The 17,157-nt window shown below is 37.4% G+C and overlaps 3 protein-coding genes across 8 annotated transcripts; 1 reads left to right on the top strand and 2 right to left on the bottom strand.

The window, feature by feature from the left end:
• Positions 1–376: 376 nt before the first annotated feature.
• Positions 377–5,105, bottom strand: LOC140783675 (monodehydroascorbate reductase 3, cytosolic). The gene is made up of 10 exons (XM_073130633.1): positions 4,946–5,105; positions 4,561–4,632; positions 3,519–3,570; positions 2,888–2,968; positions 2,565–2,683; positions 2,204–2,423; positions 1,941–2,059; positions 1,730–1,855; positions 1,001–1,141; positions 377–887 (listed from the first exon to the last, which is right to left on the bottom strand). Exons 1-10 carry the CDS (start codon positions 4,994–4,996, stop codon positions 555–557), a joined length of 1,314 nt encoding a protein of 437 aa, XP_072986734.1. The 5' UTR covers positions 4,997–5,105; the 3' UTR covers positions 377–554.
• Positions 5,106–5,823: 718 nt separating this feature from the next.
• On the bottom strand, positions 5,824–14,560 carry LOC140802713 (peptidyl-prolyl cis-trans isomerase CYP71). Of its 6 annotated transcripts, none has more exons than XR_012111699.1 (15): positions 14,342–14,560; positions 14,168–14,253; positions 13,370–13,458; positions 11,907–12,146; positions 11,603–11,724; positions 10,907–10,982; positions 10,255–10,362; positions 9,986–10,162; positions 8,992–9,209; positions 8,674–8,806; positions 8,008–8,231; positions 7,424–7,577; positions 7,214–7,339; positions 6,649–6,731; positions 5,824–6,313 (listed from the first exon to the last, which is right to left on the bottom strand). XR_012111699.1 is itself a non-coding variant. In XM_073158270.1 (14 exons), exons 1-13 carry the CDS (start codon positions 14,503–14,505, stop codon positions 7,256–7,258), a joined length of 1,875 nt encoding a protein of 624 aa, XP_073014371.1. In that variant the 5' UTR covers positions 14,506–14,560; the 3' UTR covers positions 5,824–6,313; positions 7,214–7,255. The 6 variants fall into 6 exon arrangements, 4 of the variants coding, with proteins under 4 accessions (XP_073014371.1, XP_073014372.1, XP_073014373.1 ...); XR_012111700.1 differs by having other exon boundaries at positions 5,919–6,313; positions 6,653–6,731; XM_073158270.1 differs by lacking the exon at positions 6,649–6,731.
• A 139-nt stretch (positions 14,561–14,699) lies between these two features.
• On the top strand, positions 14,700–17,031 carry LOC140799403 (uncharacterized). The gene is made up of 6 exons (XM_073153737.1): positions 14,700–15,062; positions 15,144–15,256; positions 15,324–15,459; positions 15,554–15,621; positions 16,402–16,488; positions 16,817–17,031. Exons 1-6 carry the CDS (start codon positions 14,801–14,803, stop codon positions 16,892–16,894), a joined length of 744 nt encoding a protein of 247 aa, XP_073009838.1. The 5' UTR covers positions 14,700–14,800; the 3' UTR covers positions 16,895–17,031.
• Positions 17,032–17,157: the final 126 nt, after the last annotated feature.

Here is a 17,157-nt window from a genome sequence, read left to right on the forward strand (position 1 = left end):
TTCTAACCTGGTTTTAGTAATTAAATATATATATTTTTATCTAAGTTCACTCTCTAAAAAGTAAGACTAAGAAATGAGACCCGGAGTTGAAATGCTGAACACTTGCAGACTTTTCTATTCTTTGTCAGCTCTTTGGGCTGCTTGCTGTGCCTCGTTTATTGAGGGAAGAACAGATGAATTCAAGCATTTTCTCCAACATGGCATGTCGCTGTCTGATCAGAATGAAGGCAGGATTTTATCGAAAGACAAAAAAAAAAGAACTGAAGCTCATGGATCACAAAGCAAGTGATACGTACGAGATGATAAAAATCGGTTCTATAACCCTTGCGGTAGAGGCGAATGTAAGGAAAAAAAAAAGCATCTAACCAAAGACCAATTTATGGTGTTGATCTGAAACAAATTATGCATTATTTATTTTAAACCATAGCAGACAATCTGTTCAATTTAGAGTTCACAAGCAATAGGACATCAGAGTGAGATTGACACAAGAGAAAGATAAGCACCACTACAATGTGCATGGCAATCCTAGCGATAGTGCATGATAGGTAGCAACTTTACAGAGACGAGATTTTGGATGCAAATTGAAGGCCCTCCTTGGCGAGTTCTTCCGAGTTTGCTACTGCTGGTTGGTGCCTGGCTACCTTGGCAATAGCCTTGTTCTCATCTGGAGACCCACCTTCGAGGAAAGCACCAACCACCTTGCCGTCCTTGATCCAGTAAGACCCAAAGTGTGGCTTAGCTGATGCAGGATCGCTGTCACCAAACAGAACTGTGTCACCCACGTTTTCTCCATAGAATTGCCATGACAGATCGAAGGCACGGGAGTAGAAATAGGGCAAGTAATCATATTCCTCTAAAGTTTTGCCTTCCTCACTAGCCTTGATTGCCTGAATTAACCAAATGTATTAGGTGAGTACTAGTTTCTATGATTAGCTAAGCTGGTCAAAAGATATAATATACTGTCGATGATAGTTAAAAGATATCATGTATAAGGGGTTACCTTTACGGCCTGCTCTGCTGACTTCCTGGCATGATCAACATGTTCAACTCTCCTCATGTCATTGTATATCTTCATTGGAAAGGTAGCTACATCACCAACAGCATATACTCCAGGAACACTTGTTTCAAAGAAACTATCAGTCTGCCATAAGATTGATCAAACGTTAAGCAACAATAGCGAAGGAGACCAACGAGACTGTAATTTGATATTAAACTTGATTGATTGCCGGAGCGTGTTTGAGGAGGACTAATTGTTGGTAGCTTCACAGGATAGAATGATGCATAATGTAGACAAACTAAGGTGCTCTGGAATAATTCACTCAGATCTCCTAATGTTTCTCATTTACTTCAAGAAATGGGAAGAAGTCTCACTGCAGAACACGATCATCCTCAATTGTTTGTGATGAACCACAGCTGCTTTGTTTTTCAAGAGATAAGAACAACTATTTAGTTGTTCTTTCTGATAAGATCCCATCAACTGGTATTAGTAATCTATTAGATTCTATAACAAGCAGATAGAAAATCTTGGAATTATGCAGTCCATGGTTAGTAATATTAATTGACACGCTGCCACTTCACTAGAGTGCTTTTTCAGGCACAGATATGGTGGACAGTAATTATGTCAATTTCTGTGGAGCTTCTATATTCTTAGGCTCCAAAATGATTAAATATGTATGTCAAAAAGGTATATACGTAGGAAAATATAGTGAAAAAATTCACAAAATTTGACCTTGATTCCACCTTTCTCTTCTGCAATTTGGCCTTTAAAGAGAGTTGTTAGTGGTCTCCCACCAACACCAACAACAACAATATCAGCATCAAGCACTCTTCCGTCCTTCAGTTTAACAGCAGTCACCTGAGAAGTACAAAGTGAACCAGATAATGTGAAAGAAGGAAGAGTCCTGATTAAATGCAGAATTCAAATATCTATCTGCACTTACATCCCCTTTGGCATCAGAATCAAATCCAACAGCTACTGTACCCTTGATTATTTTAACTCCTTTGTTGGCATAGTAACCCTCATAGAAAGCAGCAATACCAGCTGTAAAAAGCCGAGGCACTAGAGGAAACAAGGAATATATTAGGACACTCAAGAGCCATCACATATATCAACTTGTAACTAGTTTAATAATTTAATTACAACAACTGAGTTGTGATGTTGTGGTCTAGAATGGATTTAGTCATGGCAATATATAAAACTTACTGCACCAAGGTTCAGGGTACACCATTGTGACATCAAAATTGTTCATTCTTAGTACTGCACTAAGTTCCAGACCGATGTATCCACCTCCAACAATCACAGCCTTCCCATCCTTCTTTGCTTGGATTGCTGCAACAAGATTATCAGCATCCTCAATTTCCCTCAAATAGAATATATTGTTAGAGTCTGCTCCTTGAACACCAAAGTCAGAGAGCCTAATGACCTGGAAATTAAAACAATATGAGGAATGAAGGAATGACTATTGTCTTGGATTTTAGAAAAGACATAATGGGAAAAATCTTTCTCCACCATCACATATATCAAATGTAAAGGCACACTTGGTAAGGGGAAAGATCTTTCTTACTGAAGAACCCGTCGAAATGATCAAAATGTCATATGTAAAGGTTGCTCCAGCTGCACTACTCAAAGTCTTTGAGTTGAGATCTGCTTTCACAATTTCAGTGCTGAGTATCAACTCTATGCCTGCCACAACAAATAACAAGCCACCCAGGATGAAATCAATTCATTGTGGAAGCCAGTTTCAAAAGAAAATGTAAGTAATATGAGTGAGGCATTGAATTCAAGACAATTGATCTTCGTATTGACCACATTCTGATAACATAAAAATATAGACTCATCTGACTGGATGAAGGGACTGTCGCAACTAATTAAGAACACATGATTTACCCTTTTCTGAATACCACTCGGGCAATAACCTTTCTCCACCACTACCAACGCACACGTGAAAGCCTGGAAGTCTTGCAGCACCTGCTTGGCAAAACTCGTAATTTCAAGCACTTGCAATGAACAACTGACATAAAATTTAAATAAACAATTTCCATATGTTCATATGGTTTAAATAAAAAAATTTTTATAAAGCACACCCTATATTTTACCTATTTTGTGATTCACACTCCGTATTTGAAAATATTATAATTTGACCCCTTATTTTTCTCTATAATTCTCATTTAATACCCCGGCGTTATTTTGACTAACCGACATCGATCAAATTACTAAAATACTTTTACCTCTACCTTCACTCATCTCTAACCCTCTCCTGAAGAAGACGGGGGCGATTTACATATTTATAAATTCTTCGTACATTATAATGAAATATTTCTTTGCTGGTACCGTCCAATTTAACCCAGGGTGTTAAATAAGAATTAAGAAAAAAAAGGGGGTCAAATTACAAAATCTTCAAAGACGGAGTCTAAATTACAAAATAGGTAAAATGTAGAGTTTGTTTGTAAAATTCCCTTAGATAAACCATTTCCATTTACATATGTTCTAAGAACAACCAACAAAAAGAAGGATTTACCCTGAGGAAAAAGGTACGCTTTGCTAAGTGCTGGACGTTCATATGGAGCCACCTGAAATGTGAAATAATTCTGAGGAAAACACGCTAGAAAGAAATGGGAGAACAGAAGTTAAAATGGGCTCATTAAAAATTCATTGCACTCTTCTTTTCTATAGTCATCTTTTATCTTCAGTGCAAATGAAGATACAGAGGAGAAGGCATGAAAGGAAATTAAGAAGAATAAGATAAGACAGAAAACATCAGTGCAATGGATCATGGTATGCATCGCCAGCGTTCCAAATTATATGGCAAGGAATCACCAATCATATAAAATCTCCTAAACTTGAAAAATCAACTGAATCTTTAGGTCACGTTTTCCAGTTGTCATGAGATTATCGAGAAATTTGATATCAGAATAAAATAGTCATAATATACTGATAAAGCAAGCTCAATATGGTTACATTGTAATAACAGTCTTCTGCAAAACTTTTTTTTCCATACTGTGAAGCTTATAAAGAAACATCTTAGTTGTTTTATATAAATGTTCAAAGGGAAAAACCTTACTAAATTCTTTGGCCTGTTGAGAGAATAAGATATTAGAAGACATGAAATAGTATCTTCCTAATGCAGGCTATAGACTTTAGAAAAGCAATATACTTCCGTTGCAATAAATAATCTTTCTACAGCATGAAGTAACAGGCTTTATAAACGTGTAAGTTTTCTTATGGCACTTAAAGTAATTTATGGCATTACAGGTGGGAAAAGGAACCAAGAATAACATCATTACAGTAGTGGACTACTTAAAGCATCATGATCAGCCATGTAATGCTGATGTCTATGGTGGTAACTGAAGGACCAAATTTAGTACATGGTCATTGACGTTTGAAACAATCATCAAAATTAATCAATTTTGAAGCTTCTAAGCACTAAATTCTTGAATCTAGCGAGAATAGCAAGCGACGCAACATATCATTGCCAAACTTGCTAATGTGAATAGTACATCAAGTGCAAAAACAACGAGAAGGCCAGCAATCTCTACAATTGATAAACGCATTACTCATACCGCCTCCTTTGATATGATTGCCAGCTCTCCGGGGTTAATTCCATGCTTGGCGAACTCCCTTGCTGCATAACCCTGCAAATGCAAAACCAGAATCTCGTTATCACCAACCCAGCTCAAACAAAAAAGAAGAGGAATCCAGCAACTTAGCTACCAGCAAGACCCCCTAATATGGAGCGAGCCTAAAGAATATTGCAAGCTTTTTTTTTGATCCAAAGTCATAGGCGCTGACTTGGTCGAATTCGAGCACAAGTCAAAAGGAGGAGGTATCCAATAGATGCAGATTCTTAGATTTCGAGAGGAAGAAAGAAAAAAAGGTCCAGAAATGGATTAGAAAGGGAGACGGTGAGGGGAGAGAGAGAGATGAGATGGGCGATCGAAAACTCACGGCTGCAACGCCTCCACCGAGGATGACGTACTTGAAGTGTTTCTCCGCCATGGATGGTTTAGAAGAAGACGAAGGAGAAATGATCTCCACAGAGAGAAGATTGAGATGTTCTTCGTACGGTAAAAAGAAAGAGGGGAAGCAGAGAGAGTTAGGAGAGCAGATGGATGGTATATATATATATATATATATGAAGGGAGAAAGATCGTCATTGGCTAGGGACGGTGGGAACCGGGGGTGGCCCAAATTTTCGTAGCGTCGATACACGTGGCGCTATGTGAACCGTCTAGCTGATATGATGGATCACGGGCCACGTCTCGTATCCCAAGTTACCATATATACAAAACATATCGGAATTTGTCGAGCGTATTTTATGATGGTCAATTCTTCTTGAGACAAGGGGGAACTTAAACGGCCATTATGATGGTCGATTTTTACCTAACGCAGAGTGCTAGATGATAAAAAGGGTCAAAAAGATAGAAGGAAGTACAAGAACCAGATAGATTTAAGAAGAAAATTTAAAATTTGACTACTCTGGATGACCTTCTGGCAGTGATTTTGTGGTCATCTTCTGGAACAATCAGGAGAGAGCTAGAAGTTCTTGCTGTCCTACGTCAGCAATGAGCCGAGCCAGTCGGAGTCAAGACATCCACTACTACATCACACCAACAAAAAGAGAGCTTAAAGGTCCCAACAGCCCATCTAGTCTGAATAGAATCAATTTTAAACTTTTTAATAAACTTTTCAGAAGTTTAAACAAGTGAGGAGTACTTATAGTTCATAGGACAAACAACAACAAAAATCCAAAAAGTCCAACTGAAAAATCCGCAATTGTCACCTGATTAATAGCAAGAGCAGTCTTAGCCAATACAAACATCACATGCATCCAATCAAAATCTTCAGATTAACACATCTCAATCACCGGTCATTGACAGTGAAGATAACTGATCAAAGTTCAAAGTTCTGGTCGTACCCGTATAACCAGCACAATAATCAGCAATTGCTTATCTGTTGTGTTATCAAAGCCCTGCAACGTATTGCAACTTTGAGACCGAAACAGAAACAGCGTATAATTTGCTCAACCACATTATTTCTCCATGACAAGTTGGAAAGTTAGATCCTTCAACAAATTATGAAGATACATATTCATACACTATTCAAACTGGAAAACTGCCTATGCTAAAGAAATGCCAAATCAGAAGGTGACTGCAATGATGCCAGGAGGTTATCATATTGTGCAGGAGGACAACAAGTAGAGATAAACTGCTGCAAGCGACAGAAGTGGATACAATTTGTATCACCAGATGTCTGAAGTCTGAACTACATTGATGCCCTTTCTGCTGGCAAGGTTTGCAGGTACATAAGCAACTTCTGCAACAAAAAATCAAATAGCAAGTTAAATTTGCTTGAGAGAAAAAAAAGTCGGAAATTCTCCACGACTATTATCATGAACTTATGGCATTTAAAGTACAAATATCCTAATTATGAGATATATGATCAGTGTAATCATCCATGTTCCTTTATAGCTGCTGTTATCTAGCATGCAAAACTGTAGTAATGTAAGACCATTTTATGAAACTTCATATCAAAATTGCTTAAATCCTATCGTTACTATGTATTAGAAAATGTAAAGCAAAATGGCCTCCACTGTTACAGTCATATAAAGAACATTATTTAAAAACACATACACAGAGAAATAATCTTACTGACTTCCATGTGAGAGCAACCATTATAAAAGCTCAAGTCCAACCCAACAAACATTTGATCAGTGCGCATGGTTGATTGCCAGCTGGCATGTCCAGAATCATTAGTCAATATATACTGCAACAATGTATTACTAGACTATATCGTATCTGATAATTCATAGCATCCCATACTGACTAATGTCAGTTTGGTACGTGCCATTCGAGCCAATAGCACTTTATGCATGATAGCATGTGCTGCAGTGTGCCAAGACGATCTTGTTGGCATGTGTGCTTTGAAGGTTAACAGGTACAGAGATTGTGCCAGAACTAAAGCCAACAGATTGAATCAAGTATCAGCTTCACTGAACTGTGGATTGGGATCCCAACAAATTATTTGGATTAAATAAATCACAATATTATGTATTAGCATGTGGATGACATCAAAGTTTTCATAGGGACAGAACAAAAAAAGCAGAAGAATTTACTCACAAAATCATAGGTAAGACGAATGATTATGTGCATCATATTCATCTCCAAAAGGAAAAGTAACATATAAACCAGGAAATAGAGAAAAATGAAATTATACCTCTATAAAGCACAACACCTGGATAACTGAGCAACAAAGAATTTAGGACTTAGGAACTGTAACATTCAGGATCTTTACATCCTGATATGGTTTGTCATTCTTGTCCGTCTTGACCTTCTCTATTGCCTGCACATCATAATTTAAGTCTCACAACATCAGATAATAGAAGAAATAATCACTTTCTACATAAGTTCTCCAGAAGCTTGTCACCTGAACAACATCCATCCCTTTCACAACTCTACCGAAAACAGTATGCTTATTATCTAGCCACGGAGTTGCCACAGTGGTGATAAAAAATTGAGAGCCATTGGTATTAGGTCCAGCATTTGCCATTGACAGTGTAAACGGTCTATCATGTCTTAAACTGCAAGAATGCAGAGTGCGTTGTGAGAAATGCACATGTTTTACAAGAATAGAACGACATCACCATAATAGACAAAATGGTTTACCACAAGACAGGCAGGAAAGCAACTACATTCAATAGATGGTAAACAGTCCTATCAATTTGTACCAAGAAGCACATCAAGTAGAAGACAAAATGTCGGTCTAGGTTATAGATAGAAGGATGCATCCCCTCCAATATCCACCCCTACTAATGGAAAACTTCAAAAAGTATTGCAGTTACTTCAAGGCCACCATGAGACATGGAAGATATGGCAACATGGACACAGTTGGCTACACAATAAACACAAATGCATACATACATTTATATTATTTTAGACACACACTTGCATTAACATTCTGCAGATACATATGTACACAATGCACACATAGATATCTTGTTTGCATTTTACCTTTTGTGGAACTCATCTTCGAATTCTCTTCCCCATATAGATTGTCCCCCAGTGCCATCTCCCAAAGGATCCCCAGTCTGAACCATGAAACCTTTAATTACTCGGTGAAAGATGAGATTATCATAATATCCATTCCTACAATGAGTTGTGAAGTTCTCCACAGTTTTTGGGCACTCTTCCGGGTACAACCTCAAGTGAATATCACCCAGCGACGTGTGCATGACCTGACAACAAAAAGCAATCCTGTTAAGTGTCTAAGAGACAAGAAAACTTGAGCAATGGGGTTGCACATCATTATAACAAAAGGGATATCAGATCCTAAATTAAGTAGGAGTCTTAATGCACAATTATATTGCAATGCAGTGTCTGCAGATGTATGCATAATTTCCCCTTTGATACATAAAATGATCCAAAAGATTTAATTATTCCAGGTCTCTTAGACAAACTTACCATAAGCACATACACGCTCTGCAAATCAAGAATAAGAAAAAGATTTCTTTGTATGGTTTAAATGTCAAATACTAATGGAAAGTAACTTCCCACATTTTACATCCATGAAAAGGGTGTGTGTAACTGTGTAAAAGGATATAAATGTAAAAATATAAATATAAAATGTTGTGTATAACTCTGTATCAGCTCATTGTCATCAAGAAGGGAATAACATACCAGGCTATCAGGAAGTGATGTTGTGGTGGCTTTTCCTAAATCAGATACCGCCAATAGCTCTTCAGGAGGTGGTTTTTCATTGAAAACATCACGCCCCTTGGTCGCATCTTCAGGTTCCTCAGGTTCTCTACGGCTGTTTTAAGGATTAAGACAATAGAAAAAAAAATCTTTAGAGATATGCAATGATAACCAGAGAATATACTTCAAGTCTCATGACATATAATTAGCACTGCACTTAGGAAGGACTATTGATGACATATTGTTTACATGGAGGTGATTAATCAAAAAACCCTTCATGCAAGATTTCAAACTTCATACCTGAATAAATAGATACGGTGTTTCTTAAAAGCACAGCCTAGAAGTGTAGGATCTATCAAAGGCTCTTTGCTCTCATTGACATTTGCCGCTGCTGCAGGTATCTTCCTAACCTTTTTATTACTCTTGTCACCTTGGTATAAAGCAATCCTTAAAAATCTATCATTGTTTTCCACTTTTCCTAGTATTCGGGCAACTTTATTTGTGTGCAAGTTCACAATCTGCAGCAATAAAGCAATGAAAAACATTAATCACTACAGCAGATGTGGAATAAATCAACAAACTTATGACACTAATATATGATGCATGTTATTGATCATAAAACCACCTTATACAATCAACAGAGAAAAAAGGAAAGTTTGTATAGGATAGTTTCTTTAATCGTGAATTATTCATAGTTATAGTGAGGCACGATCAAGAGAGCAATACATCAGGAACAATCTCACTATAGAGAAAAAAAAAAGTGCTTATCTAACAGCTATAAGTCTATAACATACCACTAATGAAGTATGCCTTGTGGATTCATCTTGACACAAGAAATTACGCGCATGTTGGGGGAGAGAGACTAAAGGCAGGAGGGAAGGGCAATCAAGGACCCTCACGTAAAAGTATGATGAGCAGCTGTAGCAGCAGTTGAGCGGGCCAGCAGAAGCTACCAACCCCATGAGAATAGTGGTGGCTGAATTTCTCAATAAGGTGGCTTAGAGAGATTTTTCTGTGTGTGTAGATTGGGGGGGAAGTGGAGATAATGAGGAAGAGAGAGAGAGAGTGAAAACAAGGGGAATTTGGTAGTACACATGCTTCTTTAAGTACATACAGTGATAATCCTATCCTATTCCATGTGTCAGAAGTGTATGATGCTGAAATATTCAACCTATATGGTGGCAGGAATATTCAGTCTACTGTGACCGGAGTAACACACAGATATAAATAATCAGACTAGAAATGAAAGCAAAGAAAGAAGAGGAAAGGTGGAAAACTATCATGATATGCTTACTTTTATACCCAAGAGGGTAGCATAAATAAGAAAATTGCAGCTCTCATCAAAAATAGCATTAGGCTGTGGAGCATTTTCAGTTTTCTCTATTTCCTTTTCAACAGCCATTCTTCGCCCAAAATCAATAGCATCAAGCCGGTACAGTGGAGCATCACTTCTCTGTAAATCTTGGGCCACCTATTAGAAATAGTAGCAAGTTAGAAGAATCTGAATCTGAATTATCAAAGATGAACTTTTTCAGTGGAAAAAGAAACCTTTTTCCGTTTTACCTCAAGAGACTCATCGTATACACGCCTTAATTTACCGGTTTTAAACCAAAATACACGGATCCTGCGATCAGGAGAGGTTATTGCAAATTGACTACCATCAATGCTCACCTGGCAAATAGAAGTTCCATTATGGCATGTTGCTGAATCCCATAAATTTCAAGTCATGAAAGTGATCAAACTTTTTTCATACTTGATAACCAAAAGAACACAAGGTCACATGGTTATAATAACTGTCATAGATTTAAATGCATGAAGTAGCTTGAGAAATTCTCAGAATCTCATAAAGAACTAGCATAAATTTTCTAGCAGTACTCAGCTTATTATACAGCTGCATAAAGGTGATAATATCAACTATCAAAAGATCAGTTACTAAGAATGTGTCAAGGAATTCATAATGACAACTTATCGAAGGAATTGTGTTAAGGGAAAGAAGTGCAAAATAGAGTACAACAAAAGTAACTACATACGGAAGTTCCCTCTCAATAATTATCAGTCAATTTTTTGCTGGACAATTCCAGAAAGGAAATAATGCATGTTAGGTTATGCCAAAACTAGCACAAATGAAGGTGGAATTGGTAGATATATTTCTACTTCCAGCACATTCAGGAAAAAAAAAGGACAATAAAGCCAGAATACAATCTACATATATTACCTCAATTGCAGAGACAGTTGTCTTGCACTTGACAATTTCAAAGAGATTGGTATCTGTTTTCAACCTGAAAGTCACACTGCATACAATATACCAATGTAAATATCAATTTCAAAAGATATAACAAAGCCTTTATCTCTACCTGAGAAAGACAAATAGAACTCTATCAAATATTTATTAAGGACATCAGAATGAGTTGCATGTTGATAAATTATCAATTGAGTGCTAAATTTCAAGAAAAAAAATATATCATAACAACATATGACTGCTTAATTTTTTGTCCCATCAGCACCAAGTGCATCTCAGAAGCAAAAGCATTTTTGAATTTGAGCTATTCTATATCCAACAACACGGTCATGTCAATTTTCTCATGTATGGATACATTTTCTTGACTCATTCCCACTCTTGATTCACATGATCTCGTACTCCCGAATAGGATAAAAATGGCAATGGTATTGCAGATAGCTCTCTCATAAGGTAGACACTAAACATGTAAAGCTAGTGGGATAGCGGATTTGATGAATAGATATCTCTTTAACTGTGGTTTTGATCCAAATCACCCAAACTACGGAGGAAAAATAGAAAACACTCAATTAGGGGTATCAATGTCTATTTGATCACTTCAAAAATAATTAAATTCATGCATTGCTCAAAATCAAAACATAGGGATTCTCACAATGTTGTGTAATGAATACATACCCGTTCTCTGGAAAATTTAGTGTCGAGGGACACCAATACTCCAGGATCCCTTTGGAATCAGAGGATATCATAATGTCATAAATGTGATTGTATTTCATGACTTTAACAGGACCCATATGAATCTGTAGTAAAAAAAACAAATGCATTGATTCATATGTAGAAGGCTTAGGAAACCACAAGCATTACCACGTCTAGCAATTTCAGTATTTCAGTCAGAATGCAGGATCAATTCTTCCACTGTAATAAGCTTAACATAGGCAATTCTTAAAAGACAAAGTAAAAAGATAAAATAAGAACAGCAAACCTCTCTCGAGATGATTGGTTCATTTGAACCTGCATGTGCATCATATATGTGAACAAACGATGTATTTCGTTCACTAATGGCAAGCTTCGCTTTGACATCCCCTTGTCTATAGACCCACTCAATTGCACCAGGAACAAACGGAAGGCGCATCATGACCATCATATCATAGTTAACAACATCATATATCTTCACAGACCGATCGTTAGAGATTGTACAGCAAAGTAAGCCATCACCACTGACCTGCATTACTGAACTACACTATAATTGGCAGTTGTTCACATTACAAGGAGTAGAGAGAGTATGTAGCGAGATTTGAGAGAACTAAATAGAGTTATAGATATAAACAATCTGAGTAACTCTTTCCTGTCATTTATCTGGTATTATGCAGTTCAATTACTTCTATGGTTTGGTGGAGATGACTTCTGATGCTGTTCCATGATGAAGCATCACCATGGGACTTATATAATCAGGCTGACAGTCATGTTGAATAAAATATGGCTGTAAAGCTTGAAAAACCAGGCGATAAGGAATAGTGCTGGCAATTTTGAAACAAATAAATGTGTAAATGACACTTCGGACTGAAATTTATCTAATATGGTGCTGGAGACATAGTTGTAAGTGTACAAAAAGAGGCAAGTAATCGTAACATAATTATTTCAAACAACACTTTTTAGTTTCAACCACTTTTTCAACTCCTTGCATATGTCACTGTCATATCAAACATTCCTGTGCATCAAACTACAACTCATAAAAATTGTGTATTATATATATATATATACATAAAAATTTCTGTCAAAGGGCATGTATTGAATATTAATGATGTGAGACCAAATCAATTTGGATGCATTATAGAATATTTACGAGATAAAGAAAATCCACAAGATTCTCATGAGTTATATATATACATAAAAGATTTCTGTCAAAGGGCATGTATTGAATATGAATAATGTGAGAACAAAGAAAAGGTTAACAAATCATTAGAAAAAAAATAGAAATCAATTAGACGCATTATAGAATATTTGAGACATAAAGAAAATCCACAAGATACTCATGAGTTACTAAGTTATACAGTAAATCGATGTTTCAATAGTGATGCATGGAAGGACTATCAAAATAAAACATCTCTCTCATAGTGTCAATAAATTCATTGAAAGATCAAGCAAGAGCATGTAACAACACATTAATAGTAATATCCTCAGAATTGGGTACTTTTTATATTACATTAACAGTACCAAATAGCAAAAGGAATTGCTAAATCTTCAGAATCTATCAATAAAACAATAAATAATCTTAACAAGTGATGAAGTAGGCATTATGGAGGCCAGAAAATTGTTGACTGATAAGCAAGGATTGCTTTGCACCCTCAACATGTCAGTGTACATAAAATCTTAACTAATTATGACAAATCCCAGAAAGCTAAATGAGTCCAATTGTGCAAGAATAACAACAAGATAGGTACTCACAGCTAGGCCTTCAATGGGACCAAGATGAGATCTGAAATGTTTAGCAAATTCAATTCCAATAGCTTTCTTCTTCCAAAATTTAAGATGCCCTACAGAAAAATGTATTTCACTGAGTAAATCAACGTACTAACAACAGAGTGAAAATTTGTGATCACATATAGCAATGAAAATGTTCTTTCCCTTCTCCTTTTCCTTGTCATTTTTATCACTGTGCAAGAGGGAGTAGAGGGGAGGAGCTCCAGATGTCAAATCAGTTGACATGAATTATTTTATAGCTGGAATTTACAAAGTTGAATACTTATTATAGATTGAAGATAATGGACAAATTCCTGTACATAGTCCTTGATGCAAGAACTACTGCAGGTCAAAGATGGAGCTTTTTATTGGGAAGGTACAAAAAATTCTTCTAATCAAATTATAAGTCAAGAATTCCCTCATTTTTCCCTTTTCTCCTTCGTTTCTCTTTTTTGTTTTAGCCAGATAGTTCAGCTTTTGTTACTATAGATTTGTGCAAAATATAAGAACCAAAAATAAAATAGTTTTGCAACTTACAGCTTTGCAGGATTAACTGCTAAAATCCAACAGGTTTGATACCACTAAACTGAAAGAGGTAAGGGAAAAAAAGGATGTGAAAAATGACCTTGACTAACTCATTCAGGTAGCTTTGATCCTCAAATCAATAAAGGGCCTACTCAACTATTCATGAACCAAAATTGTTGCTAAAACTCACTGACTACTACTACCTAGCATGTCAACCCAGGTGAAAATTAATCAGAGAGGACTATCAGAAGTAATCACCGTCAATGCTTCCGGTGACAAAGAAGTCTGCCGCCGACACAGCAACATGAGTCACCACATCCCGATGCATGTAGCTCTTCTCGTACCTGCAAGGCACCTCTAATTAAACACAAATACTACGAATCACATAGTGACACTCCCAATTTTTCTTTGGAATCCAATGCATTGGCCTACATGTGGGCGCACGGGAGGGCGTCGAGGTAAGCCTGCTCGAACTGGAGAGGCCTCTTGGGCCGCGAGCGAACGACCGGTCCCGGCCCTATCAACGGTTCCTCGCCGTCGTTAGTCTCCACTGAATCCGCGGCTGAGTTCTCGTTCTCGTTCACGTGCTCTGCCATTGATGTAAAGGAGACGAGCTTGGAGAAGAATACGAGGCTAGGGTTTTGTTTGAGGGTTTTTGCCTTTCGGAAGGAAGAGTAGGATATTTATCGGACCTGCGTGGTGTTGGAAATGGATCGGGTAGACATTTGGATCCGAATAAAGTGGATATGGATAGATATAATATATTACGGTGCATTGAATAAACGGATCGGATCTAATCTTGCCTTCGGCTTCGTCTCTTCTTTCGTTTGGAGGTTGCTGTTACTAGCCAATCGGATATCGGCGGTGGTGCGAGCTTGGCTGAGGGCGGACATGAGTGGACTCCTCTGCAAAGCCACGACTTGTTCGAATTTACGATCCTGCCACTCGGTTCCTTCTCCTCTCCTGTGCCTCATTACCACTAACAAATCCCTTCTCGTCTTTAGAAAGTCTCTTCTCCCTCTCCCTCGTCTCCGCTCTCCGACGCCCATCTCCATCTCTCCCCTTCCCGCTCGATTTGTACCAAGGGCAGCAGCAGCATCCATGGAGGCTACGGAGAAACCCAAGCCCTTCTCCGTTCTCTTCGTCTGCCTCGGTAATCCTCCAACTCTTGTGTCGAAAAAGGAAGCTCTTTTTCCGCGAAATGTGGATGCAATTTGATGGCAATATCCTCTAGGGAACATTTGCCGGAGCCCTGCGGCGGAGGCCGTGTTCAGAGACCTTGTCCGCAGGAGAAATCTGGAGTCAAGTTTCAAGATTGACTCCGCCGGCACCATTGGTTACCATGAGGTTGTTCTTTTTGGATAGCTTTTGGTCTTTATTTGATGGGTTAATTGGTTTTATGATTTCTCTGAAGGGTGACCCAGCGGATTCACGGATGAGGGCTGCGTCGAAGAGGCGGGGGATCGAGGTGACCTCGGTATCGAGACCGATAAAGCCATCAGATTTCCGTGAGTTTGATCTCATTCTTGCCATGGACATGCAAAATAAAGGTGCCACCGGATTAATCCTTTCTTTTTCGTTTCTCTTTTCAGTATATGATGAACTTAAGGGTAGCATATAAATATTTTATTTTTTTCTAATTAGATGACATATTGAGTGCCTTTGAGAGGTGGAGATTCAAGGAGCCCCTCCCAGATGATGCACCGAAGAAGGTTAGTAATTACTAAATCTAGCTTTTGCATTCTCAAGTAGTAAAATTTCTGCTTAATATGTGGTTTTAAATGATAGTGCTACAATGCTATTGGTGAACTAAAACTCATATAGTTCCTACTTCAGCAAGAATTTCTTGCTTATCCTATCGTATTATTTGTACCACTTATTGTATTATTGCGCTAGAAGTATGCCCTCATGGCAAAAATATATTAGCTTTGTGTTTTCAGAAGTTATTGCTTAAATGTACAAGTAGATGTTAGGATCTTAAGGAGGCTGTGCATATGTGAAATAGAGCGTTTAATTCAATTGAAATAGAACAGATAGTAAGAAGCAAAATTTGAAAATTAGAGGAAATTTTGGTTCTTTCGATGGTGAAAACATTAATCAGAATGAAGTAGTTTGGATCTTCATCTGCTTCTGAATTAACTTTGGGTTTCAAAAGCTCCAAATGTTGTAGTGCTGGAACTCTAAATATGACCATAGATATCTTTCTGCTGCTCTTTTTATTCTTGTGTTATAGCATTCGTTAGATCAATAATTTTTACACCCAACCAGATCAAGATATTGGACTAAGCAAAGTTCCTCCTAAATCATTTACTCATTTGCCTCATACAATTTGGGAAGATTCTAGATTCTGCATCACATCTCTTACAGTCTTATGGTAGGATGGGTTACTATATGATAGATGTTGTCTATACTACTTGCCATGGCATAGGATGAGGGGTTGGATATCAGTTATGACTTTGGACTTTTAAGCAATTCACTTCTCTGCCATGCAGGTTAAGCTGATATGCTCCTATTGCAAGAAACACAAAGTAACTGAAGTTCCAGATCCATATTATGGTGGCCAACAGGGTTTTGAAAACGTAAGTTAGAAATGTTGTCGGATCTCTTCAATCTATTCCTCAGTGACTTGTATAACCTAATTGGCATTCATTTATTTTTCCAATACACTAAGAGAGTCTAATACTGTATTGAGTAGGGTATACATCCATTTCATTTCTTTCTTACCCTCCTATGCCTTGTCAAAGAAACTCTTTATTGCTACTCAGGAGAATAGTTTTGCTGCTTGAGATAGATCCATGCTAATATGCACTTTATGCCCTAAATGCCAGCATAAAAATAATTTGATATATGGAGGGAAATGTTTTTTTTCATTTAGTTTATTTGTTTGAGAGACTCTTTGTTTTTCAGGTCTTGGATCTACTAGAAGATGCTTGTGGGGAATTACTCGACAGCATCCTCGTGGAGAACTGTAATAATTCTGTTTAGAGTTCCTTCTCTTGTAAATCCTAACAGAGCATGTAAAAACATATATTCCTTTCGACTTTCTCGATTATATCATATCAGCGGTTCATAAATCCATGTATCCAGAGATGCATGGTTAAATGAAATTTCAGGTTGTGCCATGTTGCAGAGGATTAAACAACCTACATCTAAAGCATGAAACATTGTTTCTAAACTCTTACATCATATGAACATGAAAATCCTGTCTGATGAGTCTGTAATATCAGAGTTCCAGATCCTGTCAGATT

This window comes from Typha latifolia, chromosome 1 (assembly GCF_019914945.1).
Source record: "Typha latifolia isolate L0001 chromosome 1, TyphaL0001v2, whole genome shotgun sequence".
NCBI lineage: Eukaryota > Viridiplantae > Streptophyta > Magnoliopsida > Poales > Typhaceae > Typha > Typha latifolia.